This window comes from Eumetopias jubatus, unplaced genomic scaffold (assembly GCF_037043125.1).
Source record: "Eumetopias jubatus isolate StellerSeaLion01/CBP00866 unplaced genomic scaffold, mEumJub1_p1.0 scaffold_6, whole genome shotgun sequence".
Taxonomy (NCBI): domain Eukaryota; kingdom Metazoa; phylum Chordata; class Mammalia; order Carnivora; family Otariidae; genus Eumetopias; species Eumetopias jubatus.
The window spans coordinates 50,880,198-50,895,882 of NW_028274812.1; the positions used below are offsets into that span (position 1 = coordinate 50,880,198).

Genomic DNA, 15,685 nt, shown 5'->3' on the forward strand with positions numbered 1-15,685 from the left:
ATTTTCTCCCTAGATAGTTTACAGAGGAGACTGATTTGCCCAAAAGCCTGTTTCCACAGTTCCTCTGTTTCTAAATATCTACAAATGAGGATGACTAAAAAAACAGCAGATACATTTGCAGCTTATTCTTTTCTTTATATAGCTCTGTATTAGCCTTGGTTTTTATTTTCCTACATCTTGAAATTCTATTTGGAGTTAGTTTCTCTCTCTTTCTTTTCTTTCTTTTCTTTCTTTTCTTTCTTTCTTTCTTTCTTTCTTTCTTTCTTTCTTTCTTTCTTTCTGTCTGTCTTTCTTCTTTCTTTCTGTCTTTCTGTCTTTCTGTCTTTCTGTCTTTCTTTCTTTCTTTCTTTCTTTCTTTCTTTCTTTCTTTCTTTCTTTCTGTCTTTCTGTCTTTCTGTCTTTCTTTCTGTCTTTGTTTCTTTCTGTCTTTGTTTCTTTCTTTCTTTCTGTCTGTCTGTCTGTCTTTCTTTCTTTCTTTCTTTCTTTCACAGAGAGAGACACAGCAAGAGAGGGAACACAAGCTGAGGGAGTGGGAGAGGGAGAAGCAGGCTTCCTGCGGAGCAGGGAGCCCAATGCAGGGCTCGATCCCAGGACCCTGGGATCGTGACCTGAGCCAAAGGCAGAGGCTTAATGACTGAGCCACCCATGTGCCCCCTATTTGGAATTTCTCACTTTTGCGTGAACTATAGCTGAAAATGCATGTGGATTTTAATGGAGTCTGTTGAATGTTGATCATGTTTTCCTATAGTAGTTTAGACATATTGAGCAAGGAATATTCCATTTGATTCATTTAAATGGAGGCAATGATGTTGTGGTTGGAAATTTAACATAAAAATTTTCAACCCCAAAAACTCTTTGTTGTGGGCAGCAAGTGGACAGTTTATAATATGTGCAGGTTTTAAAAAAAATTATTATTACTTGTTACTTCTGTGGGGTAAACAAAAATGATAGCTTCAATTTCTTTATAATTACTTGTATGATATAATTTTGAAAATGTTTTCACAGCAAAGATGTTTATAGGAGTTTAGTGCTAACTTCAAGTATGTCAAATGCTCTTATATAGAAGGTGCTTAATATTCTCTTATGGTTTTGATGCAAATACAGAAGTGATATTTTCATATTTTAAGAACTTCTTTCCATTTTAGAGCATGTCAAAAGAATAAACATAGTAATTTGAATGCTCTATTTTTATTTCTAGAAACCAGCAAATATCCTAGTAATGGGAGAAGGTCCTGAAAGGGGGAGAGTCAAAATAGGTAGGTAATTATTTCTAAAATAATTTATTAAGAAACTGAAGTGACTGCAAAGGTGGTATCCCCTTTTTAAGACTCTTAAGTAGCTAATTTTCAAATGACTTCCTCATCATATTTTTAGGAAATATATTGGGGAGTGTAGATAGATAGTTTATAAAACTCCTTAGGTTTATTCCCGAAAGAAGGTTCTGTGATTCTAAACTGAGGCAAGCCAGCCCAAAAACTTTATTCCCATACCGTACCCAAGCATGTACTTATGCCATGATTACTGTCCTACACAGTTACCCTAAACATAATCTGCTAAGTCTTGCTTTTATCTCTGCTTCACCAATGTTCTTTCCCTGAATGCCTCTCTCCCACCTGACCTAATACACACATCTTCCCGGATACCTGTCCCCCGCCCCCTGCATGCCTATGCCAGGTACCAACATATTTTTTCCAAATGAATACATGTTTATAGACTCTCTTACTTGGTAGTCTTAGGTTAAGGCACCAGCAGGAATCCTATCTGTATATTAAAATTTCCTTTGCAACCCTGAAGGTTGTTCTAAAAGAAATTGGCATCATCTATACCCATGGCATATTGGGGAAGAAAATGAGCTAAAGAAATGCTTTATTGTCATTTTTTGTAGTAGAAATTACATTTGTTAAATGTTTGATGGTTTTTAGAAGGATTTTAAAAGAAATTTTGTTTCATCAACCTGCTTTCTTTGCTGTTAGAATATATCATACTAAGGGTGATGCAAAATTGTGCTAACTTGACCAGCTACCCATCCGTTCTGTCCTACTACGACTGAGCCTGCCTCCTGCCTGGTTTTCTCCTTCTTCAATTAGTTTGCTAGCCCAGTTCCGGAAGAAGCTGTTTTAAACCATCTTCCCGTCTTTAAACCTCTACGCTGAGTTTACTGAGATTCAGAGCCCTAAAAAAATATTGTTGATGGTTTCTAAGAACCAGGTAGCTGCATTCCTTGCTTCCCTCTTCCCACCCCCTTTCCAACACTCCTCACTTGCTCCTGTTTTACGCTCACACATTTTCTTGTAGGCAGTTGAGGTCCTACCTTTTGCTAGACATTGGTGACAGGGAAATGGTAGTGATGGGTAGCCCTCCCTGTGAGGGACAGTGACAGAGACAGTTCAGTGTCCCAGTGGTAAATGCCATCACACATTTCCTCACTTCCTTTACTCGAGCACCATGCCCGGTGGGATGTGAGCAAGGAGGCTTTAGAGAGGTTGCAACTTACGCAGCTGCTCCGAGGGAGGACTTGAGTTCCCCGTCCGGAGTCTCTTTCCCTACAAGTGTTGCTGCCCAGCCATATCAAAGCCGTCTGCTGTACCCTCACCGACCACTTTCTGTCAGCACAGCGCTGCCTTTGAGAGGGTCTACGACCAAGAGTGACTCTCCCCTCCTGAGTCCAGTCTGGTGCCCGTCCCACCCCCAGCTTCTAAATATCTTCCTGCTGGGAGGGGAAGAATGAAGGGGGGGAAATCGGAGTGGGAGATGAATCATGAGAGACTATGGACTCTGAGAAACAAACTGAGGGTTCTAGAGGGGAGGGGGGGTCAGGGGATGGGTTAGCCCGGTGATGGGTATATTAAAGAGGGCACATACTGCATGGAGCGCTGGGTGTTATATGCAAACAATGAAACATGGAACACTACATCAAAAACTAATGATGTACTGTATGGTGACTAACATAACAATAAAAAATTAAAAAAACACAGAAAAACAAAAAATAAATATCTTCCTGCTGTACTTAAGCTCTCACACTGCTGTGTCTCCACTCTCCGCTTCCCGGGTTTCTCCTCTTCACCTTTCAACATTCATAACCCTCTTCCGAATTCTAGAATAAATCTTCTCATATCCATTGTGTTTTCTTTACCATGTGTTCATCCCCCCCCCCCCCTTGTTCCTCTACTTCTAGAACACACAGTGTTCACCCACGGGTTCCACCCACCCTCATTTGTTAGAATCTGTCCTCTAATTCCATCCCTCTATGGAAATTGCTCTCCCAACAGTCAGTCACCTATGACCTCCGTCTCAGCAGAGCCAGTGGCCCATAGTTAGTCACCGTTTTCCTTTATTGCCTTAGTCATTCCTTCCTCTGACCAGTCTGACTTCAGGACTGTCTTTTCCCTTATATGGCATCACAGAATTCTATTTTTCTATTTACCACTTTTGCTCTTTCTTCTGCATTTTATTCATTATTGGCTTTTACTCCTATTAGCCTTTTGTTTCAAGATCTCCTAGGCACTGGCTTGGGGCATGGCCTCCCTCTATAATTCTTTCTTTCTTTCTTTTTTTTTAAAGATTGTATTGATTTATTTGACAGAGAGAGACACAGCGAGAGAGGGAACACAAGCAGGGGGAGTGGGAGAGGGAGAAGCAGACTTCCCACTGAGCAGGGAGCCTGATGCGGGGCTCGATCCCAGGACCCTGGGATCATGACCTTAGCCGAAGGCAGACGCTTAACGACTGACCCACCCAGGCGCCCCTCTATAATTTTTCCTTTAAGGAACTGATAAGTCGTGGCCTTAAAATCATGGATTCTATAAAAATCATATTACGATCTGAATCTCAGATTCTCTTTTCTCACCCTAGCTGAAATCTTTACTTTTATTTGTTGCTGGCAACCTCTCCTCCATTGTTTCAAACCAAATCCCTCATCACCATCCCATGCTCTCCCTTGTTTGTACCAGTCATCACGTTTATCCTGGTCACCCACACTTACTTTCTTCTCACCACTCCCAGATATCTCTAGTACCCTCAGCATAAATTCTGTATTCCGGCCAGGCCCGTTCGTTGCCCTCCTGTTAAGAGTTTTAGGATTGGGGGACCAGCCTCCTGAATAAAACTCAAATTCCTTTCCAATGGGGGGAAAAAAAAGTTTTAGGATTGTAATTCTATCCAAGATTAGGGGCAAAATCAGGGTTAAAATAAGCAATAAGCAATACCAATAGTCTAGTGAAACAATCTAGTTTTTAAAATTGCTTTTGAATTTTGTTTTAATAGCACATCACTTTTTAAAAATTAGTAATGCTTGGATGCCTATGCTTAACACTTTAATACAGTCCTTTTTTGAGTGAAAAGAAAAGCGCAAATGGAAAATGCATCGTGACTTTGCTGCACCTGAGCCTCCTCCCCTGCCCCAGCAGCCTAAAGACTTCAGGCCTTCCCTGAAGTGCTTGCTTGTCCCATTTACTGTTCACAGTGATTCACCCTTCAGAACTACAGCTCAAGTCCCATGTTCAATTTAGTTCAGTGCTACAGAGGTTTACCAAACACTGTTCCAGTTAAAGCCAGGAAGGAGACATAAGCCCTCCCCTCAAAGGACGTCGAGTCTAGTAGAAGCCACTGGCAACTCTCCTTTAGCCTTACAGCCCAGCCCTTACCCTTTTTTGTTTTTATCTACTTCGTGTATTTTGTCACCTCCCCTTTGTGTAAGTTCCTTGGTGGTAGACACTGCCTTTTTCTGCTTGTCTCTGTCCTTTGATACTATCTAATTAGCACTCCCACCAGGATTTTATTACTGCAGTCCATTGAATCGAACAATTTCACTCATATCTAATTTTAGGAAAACAACTGTTAGTAATTAAGCTAGTTACCTTACGTCTGAAGTACTGATTATTTGAGGAAGGATTTGAAACTCCTTTAAAATTCAAACAATAGACAGGAATTATTTTTAAGAATGTTTATTGTTTCCTTTGGACTTGATTTTGACTTGATGTCATCTGACAGTGAATAGATGAGGCTTATATAAAACTAAGAAGGTAGAGAATAAGGGGAGAAATACTGGCTTTAGCTTTTACTTAAAAATAACATGCTTTTCAATGGGTGAAACAGCATTGCATCATATTACTTTGCCTTTTACTCATCATATTACTTAACAATCAGCATCTATTAAATACATAAAACAGTGCTTTGAAGTAGGCATAGTATTGGTAGAATGATTTTGAATGTTTTTGTTTGCTCTAGGGAAATTTAGTTAAGAAAGAGTAAGCATACACAGGCTTCCTTGGATAGCTTTATTTTTTATGACCTGTGTTCTCCAAAGCATTCTCAGAAAATCTTGTAAATTATTCAAGCTCCAAAGAAACAAAAATCGCTGTAAATTAAAATTTTAATGTATATTATATCATAGCATGTTAATTTTAGATTAAATAATTCTCTAGAGTTGAAACCTTAGTTACTATTACATAATGTACATTATCCCTTATACAATCAAAATATACTGTGTATATCATATATTTCAAGTTATAGAGGGTTTTCATTCTCGCGATTTTATCTTTGTGACATGGGAGTATCTCTATTGGATGTTAGATCAATGATTCAGAATATAGCTGCTAAATTATAACATGGTTTGTTTGAATACTGGCATTTTTCCTTCCTATCCCTATGACCTTGGGCAAGTCATTTAGCTGCCATGGGCTTTACATTCTTCATCTCAGAGGTGGGGAACAAAATACTTACTAAACCAGCATTCATATGAGGATTAGATGAAATGATAGATGATATATGTGAAAATCATCTGTAAACTCTAAAGTGCTTGATAGATAAAAGGCATTTGTTATTTATGAAATCTTAAGAAAATTAGATAGTCTCCGGGAACTTATTATAGTAATAACTATTCTTTTTACTACTCGCATACACCTCTAAGATTTAAATCACTTAGCTTTGGTATAGACCTTTGTTAAATCATGAAATATAACAAATTATAATAAATAATCTCTTACATGTCCTTGGAAGCATGTTTATGATGTGCTGGTAATTATACAACAGTGACTCTCTGGGGTGACAAAGCTCCAATTTGTAGCATTTGCTGTTTATCATGATGCAGATATTCCCTAGTCATAGCCAATTTCAAGTCATCAACATGACATCACTGAACCCAGAATTGGGAAGAAATGTGTACAGATTGGCTCTCATGTGTCCATGAGCCAAGTTCAGCTCACACCAAAGTAAGATGTATCAGTTTTTAGATGCATAGGCATACAGAGGCCATAATTAATCATGGAAACTTTTAGACTATTCAATTTTGTACACATTTAAGATTATTACAATGTTTCTGAAAGCCAGGGGTCGGAAGTCAGACCTGGATTCTAATTATGACCTGTGTTTACTAGCTCTATGACCTTGGGCAAGTCAATATCTTTAAGCCTCAGTTTCTTTATCAGTAAAATAGGCACAGTAATAATATCTACCTCAGAAGGGGGAATCTGGTGCCTGGTGCAGACCCCTGGTTGAAAAGGGAGGAAAAGGATTGCTTTATAAGGCTAGTGGCTATTGTCATCAACCTTGCATGGTTCTAGTAGCATGCCAAACTGAGCTATATATTAATTTATTTCATTTTTTTTTTTTTAGCTGACATGGGTTTTGCCAGATTATTCAATTCTCCTCTAAAGCCACTGGCAGATTTGGATCCAGTAGTTGTGACTTTTTGGTATCGGGCTCCCGAACTTCTGCTTGGTGCAAGGCATTATACAAAGGCCATTGGTAAGTTAGTCTAAAATGATTTACTGTCATAGCATCGAATTATCATAAATACCAAATGGTATAATAATAATGAAGCTGCTTTGTAAAAACCACTTTTATATCTCTTTGTAAAAGTCCTATTGTCTTCTATATTCCTAGATATTATATTCTGGTAGATCAGGATTTTTCACTTTATAGGATAATATGGTTTTTTAAAAAGAAGAAAGCATTTTCTTTTAGGGAATCGAGTTATCAGATCCCGTTGAGTTGCTATGGAAATGATAATGTGCAAATTTTATTTTGCACTTACCTACCATCGATCAGAAGACCTGGAGAGAGGTTTAGAATTGTTTTTTCCACAAAAAGAACAACAGAAAGCAGGCAGAGTGTGGTGTGGAAGAGAGCCCCTTCTATCTGGGGAAAAGTCGGTCAGTCAGTCCTTTCCTCTACCAGAAATAATGTGACTACTTTCTGTCTCCTGCCATTACTGTTATCAGGATGGCGGTTTCTCCATCACAGTAGGAAATAGGGCCTGGGTGGATTAGCTGTTCCAAACACACCCTCTGCAGGATTTCAAGTCTGCTCCTGAACGGAGACAGCAGAGACTTTGCTACCTGATCACTCCAGTGTCCACGGAGGGCCCAGCTATGAATTGGGGCGGTCAGGAAGAGAGAGCTCTCCTCAAACCATGAGATTTCTTTAACTGAGGTAAAAAGGATAGAGAAGGGTAGATAGCCCTGTCACTGTGATGAGCTAGTTCTCTAAGGTACCGAAATCTGCCAGGTGTATTTCTTGAAATTTTCCTTTTGTTGAATTTTCCATTTACTGGTATTAGACTAATATCGTTGTTGTTTTTTTTTTTTTTACTACATTTAGCTGCTTTGGTTAAGTTCTATTGAATAAAGGCACTACAAGTATAAAATTATTAAAAATAGATGAGCACAAGACTTTCTCTGTTAAATTTATTAAAAAAAAAACCTGATGGCATGCAAAGAACTACAAAGGTAGTTCCTACGTTTGAAAAGATTAGACCACTAATTAACCTATTTGTGGGTAAAAGGAGAAAAAAAGATTAAACCATAGTGATGTCCTCGTTCATCAGGAGATCTGATTTCTGCAAAACTCTGACACCTAGCATACATTTATACTTTGTCCAAGGATTGAGATGCCAGGACAGTGCTGGAATCTTGTAATACTTTATAAGTATTGCTGAAAGATTTTGTTAAATTCGTGAAGAAGCCTATGAGTGTTTGACAGTAGGGCAGTGGGAGACCAACCCTCGACCCTTCTGCTAGCAGCTGAGCCCAGAGTAAGGCCCCATTCAGAGGCTGCCAAGGCCAGGCTACTGGCATCAGGCCAGACCATGGCAGCTGTGTGGAGGCGGCAGAAAGGAGACTACACAAGCAGACGGAAGGAATGGAGTGCTCTCAGAATGAGGGGTTAAAATCAGAGCCTGACCCTACTTACATTCCAGTGAGTGATTTTTACTGAGGAGCTGTATCTTTGCAACTTTTAGAATTGTCTGTTTGTTCTATTAGATCTCTCAGTTGAGAACAGTAAAGTCTCTTAGACAGTGTCAGAGGACACCAGGGGATAGGAAGAGACTGAAAATGCGCCAGAGAAAGGGTCTGTTAGCTGGGAAGTAACAGGCGGTGCCTCAGAGCAGAATTGATGACGAGATAACCCCCCCACAGGATAGCGAATAGAGGATGTGGTAACAGTAGAAATCCACATGCGCTGGGCTCCTACCAAGCTCCATACAGTCTATATCTAGAAGGGAGGTGTCCAGTAAGAAAAGGCACATTCAGCCAAAACCTTCCGTTGAACTAAATGACTCCCTACCAAAGTCTGTCCCACTCTCAGAGATTCTTACAGAGCAAATCCATGGTAGTAAGTCCCATTTTTGATATGTGCTATTTATATGATTCTGTGTATATGGTCCACACACTTTGACAGCCCAGACTTTGAGAAGCGCAGTTCTGTGATTGTTTCCTGATTAACTATTCTACTATTGAAATAAAACTAGATGTTTTTGGGGGAAATAAAGATAATTGGGTATGAATTGGAAATCAACTATGTTTCCTATTGCCTCAGGGCAAGGACAACTGAAATTGAATTTAAACCAGTTTGCAACTTACAGATAAAGATAAAAATATAATCACTAATTTCCAATTTTAGTCAAGTTGCAATTATCCATTCTGGATACAGATTAGGAAAAAAGACACAGAAAAAGAATCCCCAAATCAGTTATTTTTAGGCTTCAGATATATTCATAGCAAACATTATAAATAAAATACGTACACATTCACTCGTTCTTACTCTCCTCCATACCTGGTTCATGTCAGAAATGAGTATTATTTCTATTCAGAGCATATAAAAGAAGAGTTTGATGATTTGGTGTCAGTGAAGTTTTATGGAGTAACATTTAGAGGGGGAGAGGAGTGACAGCGTTTGTGTGTGTGTGTGTGTGTGTGTGTGTGTGTGTGTATGTGTGTGTGTAGAGGGAGGGAGGGAGAAACAAGTCATTGACAGAGGAATGAGAGCTGAGAAATAGTATAGATACAAGAGCCAGATGACCCTTTAAAATTAGAGGCTAATATGAGGCAAGAAACCGCAGAACTTAACATTACCTGCTACACTGAGGTTCCTTCTCTTAGCGGTTCTCAGGGGAATCTAGATCCTGCCTTCTGTCCTTTAAATGGAAGGCAAACCAGGAACTGGCATGACCAGGAACATGCAGTACCAGCCCCAGTTGACTGCATAGTAGAGGCAGCCAGCAGGAAGAGAGATGGGACTGTGTCAGAGGCAAGAGTGACAACAACATGATGTGGGAGAGAGAAAAGAATTTAAAAGTAGACACTGAAGAGTATTATTACTCTATTCTTTCATGATGGATGTTTATGATGACCCTTCTGAGTCATTAAGAAAGATTATATTTTATAGCCTCTTAAGATGGCAGGTAATGGTGTAATAAAAAATGATTATTGAAGGGATATGTTTCCATTATCCAGAAGACTACATTATGTGAAAGGAAGCCACTCCTGAATGGAGTCAGCTATGTAAGATATTACTCTATGTTTTTTTTTTTCATTTGTCAGTTTGTTTTATGAAATAGCATACCAGTGTCAATTCTAGCTAGTGGATATAATTAGACTTTTTTCTTATTTAGCTTGTCTACAGAATGTGATTCCCACATTTAGTAGGCTACTAAACACTGCTTTTCTATACTATACTGTGGTCTGTGCATTATTTTTTTTTCTTTAGATTTTTATTTATTTATTTGACAGAGAGAGAGATAGTGAGAGCAGGAACACAAGCAGGGGGAGTGGAAGAGGGAGAAGCAGGCTCCCCGCCGAGCAGGGAGCCCGCCGTGGGGCTCAGTCCCAGGACCCCGGGATCATGACCTCAGCCGAAGGCAGACGCTTAACAACTGAGCCACCCAGGCGCCCCCAGTGCATTATTTTTTTTTAAACTATTAAATAGCATTTATTTAAGGGGGCAAGTGTGAATATATATCTTACAAAAATTAATTCACCTGTACATTTGGCAAAACGTGAATATAATATTATAGTCAGAATTGAAATTACAGTTTTTCAACGTGTAAAATCCAAATAGAATAATCTATAACTGGTGATTTAAAATAGTTAATAAAACTTTAACTTTTGTCTTGGAGTGTTGGAGGGTTGGAGCAGCTTAATCCAAGTGAACATATTCAAATAACAACGAGCTCTACGGGTGTCATGCTGTACCTGTAGATACTTGTATTTATCAGCTTCTAGACCTTACAATTTGTTGAAAAAATGGAAGTTGGTAGTCTTGCATGCAAAAGTTGAGTTTTTCCAAATCATTTTATGTGGTCTATACTGTCTATACTCACAAATCAGAAATTATGCTCTATCATTATGCATTTGATTGCTTTAAAGGAGTGTATCCCTATTACCTGATGATGGTATTGTTTTAGTCTATCAGGTCATGAGTGTTTAACCCTGCATTAGATTATAATTGAATGCTTCAGTGACTACATTATTAATAGTGGTTAGAAAGGCTTTTGCCTAAATGTAAATTCATTGCTTGCTAAATTGAGTTTCCCAACTGTATCTTCATTAGGAAATTTATAAGTAAATGTTTTTTATTTGGCATTTAATCTGTTATGTGATGATACGACTATTGCATGTCATATATATATATATTTTCTTAATATAGTTGTCAGACTTTGTATATTCCATCACTGAAAAGTAATTTTATGTGTAGGTTGTGATTATACACAGGAATTATAACCCAAGAACTATAATAAATGTGTATTAAAACTTGTTTTTCTTCCTTCATAGATATATGGGCAATAGGTTGCATATTCGCTGAATTGTTGACTTCAGAACCTATTTTTCACTGTCGTCAGGAAGATATAAAAACAAGCAATCCCTTTCATCATGATCAACTAGATCGGATATTTAGTGTCATGGGGTTTCCTGCAGGTAATTTATTTTTCTTTCCAGAATAATATTGGAGTCATATTTCAAAATACTTCCTTTTCAAAAGCATATTTTGAGTATTTTATGTATATTTTTAAGCTAACATAAGTAGATTTTTTTATATAAGTAACCTTATTTTCTATAACAATATTCGATATTTTTTTGTAAGATAAAGATTGGGAAGATATTAGAAAGATGCCAGAATACCCCACACTTCAGAAAGACTTTAGAAGAACAACGTAAGTAATTTCATATTAAATATAAGTAGTAACTTCAATGGGAATATTTAAATTAACCCTTTTAAAAGCCAGATATAGATTAGTATTTAAACCAGAAATTTAGATTTTAATATATTAATTATGCTTCTGACTTAAAGACGATATCCCAGATGTTGGTAACATACATGTGAGGCTTAGGCTGTAGTATTTTACAAACTTTTAAGAATTTTAAGGGTCAATATAGTGTTTGAACGTCTCTCCTATTTTAGCATGATGAGGGCTGAGTTCAAGGCTGCGACTGTGATTTTATCTTTATCTGAATAATGACTAGTGACCGAAATGCTGGGTTAGGCAACCAGGAAGGATAGCAGAAGGGTGAATGCATGGCCCAGAAGCTGAGTAAACCACACTGGTGGTACACTGAACAGAAATGAAAGAATAAAGGTGACAGCGTGAGAGGAGTTTGTTATAAATGCACACGCCTAGAGGAAAAAAGGCAAAAGAGGTTCTCTTTCGGGCAACTTAACAGGAAACTTTCAGGACAGGATGGCTTGTAGGAACAAAAGCAGACATGATAAAGAGAAGTAGGAAATGGCACTCAGTCATTCTTGGCCCCTCTTGTACACAGTCCCTGGTGGAGTGTTTTTCTTCTGTCTCCTAAAGATAACACTCATATTGCTCCAGGTTCTGTCTTGGGCTCTCTTCTCACTCTGGACATTTTCCCTGGGCAGTTTCTCTGATTTTATTGGCGACAATTTACCAGTGATTATGCTGATAACTCCCAGTTTATGCATCCGAGTAGGATCTCTTTTCCAAGTTTCAGACCCACTTGTCTAATTGCCTTATGGAATCCCAACCTGAATGTTCCATAAATACTTCCAGTTTCATGTCCAAAATTGAACTCATCATCTACCCTCCCACACTCTCCTCCCGCTGTATTTCCTATCTTAGGAAATGACTCCATGATTCACCCAGTTGTTCAAGCCCAAGACCTGAGATATCCCTGATCCTTCTCTTATCCCATTCTCTCCCATTTTACCTTGCGGGGTCCAAACGGTTAGTAAGTCTAGTCAGTTCTTTGTATTTCTCTCCATCTATTCTGCCACTTTTACAATCCAGACCACCATCTCTCACTTAGGATCCTGCAGTGGCCTTCCAAGTGGTGTTTCTACCTCCAGTCTTTATTCCAGCTCACTGTCTATACTGCAATTATTGCCAAAAGCAAATTGGATCATCTTGGTTTCCTAGTTGCTCTTAAATCACCACTGCTCTCAATTCTTTAGGATGGCTTATAGAGCTTTGGCTTATACATCAACAAATTCATCTACTAAGCCACTGTCCGCTTTGTATTCTATAGTCTGGACATCATGAATTTCTTTAAGAATCTGAAAAACCCAGAGCTTTTTTTGACCTCTGGGTTTTTATATATGCTGTTCCTTCAGTCTAGGATGAACTTTCCTCCCAGTCATTTTAACTCTTCAGATTAACTCCTATTTTTCCTTTCTGCTTATCCTTTAGGTCTTGGCTTAGGCATCACTTGCCTGCGGAGGTCTCCCTTGACCTTCTAGGTCTGAGTTAGGTCCTCCCCCTCGGTTCTAGCATAGCATCCTTGCTGCTTCTCTCCGCACTGATGACTTTGCACTACAGTTTGCTTTTGAATGCTTATCTGCCTTTCCCTCTAGATAGTATGGGTTATATCTACTCTCTACACCATTATATGTATCCCCAGGGCCTGGTACATAGTACATGCTCATTAGGTACTTGTCAAATGGGTATTAATGAAAGTGGTACAAGTAATTGAAGCTAATAGTGTAAAAGATAGAGAAAATTAATGTAAGCACTTAACATTTATCTTAGTGTTTAAAGACCAAAGGAAAATTTTCACATAAAATGATACTGTTTACAGTAACCAGAAATGAAAGGAGAGAAGTTTTAGAAGATAAAAGAAATTCAGTTGGAAAAGTAATAGGAAAAGCTCAGTGATAAGAGCCCATATGTCTTATGGAAATGGTTATACCCCTGTGAAAGCAGGCTACTGATACATAAGATGAAAGGACTGTATTAAAAATTAGCTAAATCTAATGGAGTACATACAAGTCACTAACGTAAAATATAATTAAAAATTTCAGAAAACATGATTTGAAATGACGTAAAAGGCAAAATAACTTGCTTTCATTGTATCAGATGAAAAGGACCAAAAAAATTACTCTTTAGTGAATTGGGAAGGATAGTGAATAGAAGTTTCTGTAATCTTCCCAGAGCTCTTACTAGCTCAGTAGAAGGCAAGGTGAAAGTAGAATTGAAAGGAAGTCTCTAACTTGACTTTAAAATTGAATGTTCCAATAAGCATGGTCCGATATTATGATAGAAATAAATAACTTAGAATCTGGAGTTAACCCAAGAAATCAGTTGATTTAACATGAAGACCAAAGACATATATGTAGACAAACTCCATTTCTATATAAACTTTAAAATTTCTTCCCATTAACAAACTTAGTGGCTACCTTGCTAATAAAAATGTTCCTGGTATTGGAAAAGATGTAAAAAATTTTTTTTTCTTTAAGGTTTTATTTTTAAGCAATCTCTATACCCATCTGTGGAGCTTGAACTTAATAACCCTGAGATCAAAAGTCACGTGCTCTACCGACTGAGCCAGCCAGGCACTCTGAGGAAATTTTAAATGAATACACATGTTAAAGATTTTTAAAATGAACATATCTAGGGTTGGCAAGGGTACAATAAAATGGGCACTCTCCCTTGTATGCGACTGCTGAGCACAATGTTTCTCAAACTTTAATGTACATACAAATCACCTGGAGACCTCGTTAAAAGTGGAGGCTCTCGGGGGCCCATACTGCTGAGCTGAGGGCCAGCTTTTTGTAGCAAGGTTCTAGAGCACATAAAAATGGCTTTGAAATGTACATATCCTTTGACCTAATAAATCCAAAAATTTATCCTATGGAAGCAATCAGAGCAGCCACAAATGGCTTGCTACGTCCTTACTATGTGTCAGACGTGGTGCTAAGCCCTGACCCACATTTTCTCATATGGTCCTCACAACAACTCTGTAAAATAGGTATGATTATAATCCTCAGTTTCCAGAGGAGGAACCTAAGGCTTTCATAGGGGTTAACAAACTACCCAAGATCACACAGCTGGTAAATGCCAGGAGTCAGGGTCTAGAAGGGGTCCCTAATTCTCACCTGCTGTGCAGCATTGTCTCCCTACCGTGCGGATCAGATTAACCTACAAGGACCCATATTTCTTAACTATGGTGAAACAAACAACATCAGTAACAGTAGGAATATACAACCACTGCAAATTAGTAGTTTAGGTAGCGTTAGACAAGGAAAAATGTTTATGAAACATTATTATTATTAAGTGAAAAGAGGTAGGACAGTTTGTATAGTATGATCCCAATTTTATAAAAACAAAACAAAAACCCCTCTGTGTTCGTATCATACATAGATACATAGCAAAAATGCCAAAGGAAAAAGCAAAATCTCAACAGTGTTTGGGTGCTTTGTTTTTTTTTTAATCACTGAATGGCTGGACTCTGAGTGATTTCAGTTTTCTTCTCTATACTTTTCTGTATTTTCTAAATTTTCTACCATAAACATATATATTACTTATTTTTTGGCCTTTTTAATGTGAAATGTTTCATATATAGGAAAGAACATACAATGAAAACACGATACATAGTCTTTTTAGGATAATAAAACGAATACTCCTCTACTCACCCCTCAACATAAGAAATAGAACATTACTAAGATTACTGAAGTGCTCTGTGTACCCTGCCTTCCTGTTCATGTCCCTCCCAATGGGTCAACATGGTTCTGAATTTGTATTTATCATTCCACATTTTTTATTCTGGTTTTGCTACAGATGTATGTATCTCTAAGTGGATTATTGTTTCAGTTTAATATGTCTTTGAACTTTTTATAGTCTGCTTTTATTTGCTTTTATTCCCCACTCAACCTCTATATTTATTTTTACTATTGTGTAACTTTCCATTCTGTGAATATATAACAATGTAGCCATTCTTTAACTGTTAGACATTTGTGTTGCTGTTTTTTTCACTACAGAAATGCTGCTAAGAACATTCTTGTTCAGGTATCCTGTGATATACATGCACAAAGGAATCTCTTAGAGTACCTACCTAGGAAAGGAATTGCTAGATTTTAGGTTGTTCACATTTTCAACTCTAATGGTTAATGTATAATTGTCTTCCAAAGCTGTTGTAACAATAGAAACTCTTGCGCAGGGTGTTTAACA

The 15,685-nt window shown here is 38.0% G+C and overlaps 1 protein-coding gene across 2 annotated transcripts in view; it reads left to right on the forward strand.

Annotated features, from left to right (window-relative positions):
- CDK19 (cyclin dependent kinase 19) overlaps nucleotides 1-15,685 on the forward strand; it is a 165,653-nt gene that overhangs the window by 138,556 nt on the left and 11,412 nt on the right. For both annotated transcript variants that reach the window (XM_028104148.2, XM_028104150.2), the window contains 4 exons: nucleotides 1,199-1,256; nucleotides 6,613-6,744; nucleotides 11,052-11,195; nucleotides 11,362-11,431. In XM_028104148.2, coding sequence (XP_027959949.1) covers nucleotides 1,199-1,256; nucleotides 6,613-6,744; nucleotides 11,052-11,195; nucleotides 11,362-11,431 — 404 coding nt within the window. The remainder of the gene's footprint in view (nucleotides 1-1,198; nucleotides 1,257-6,612; nucleotides 6,745-11,051; nucleotides 11,196-11,361; nucleotides 11,432-15,685) is intronic.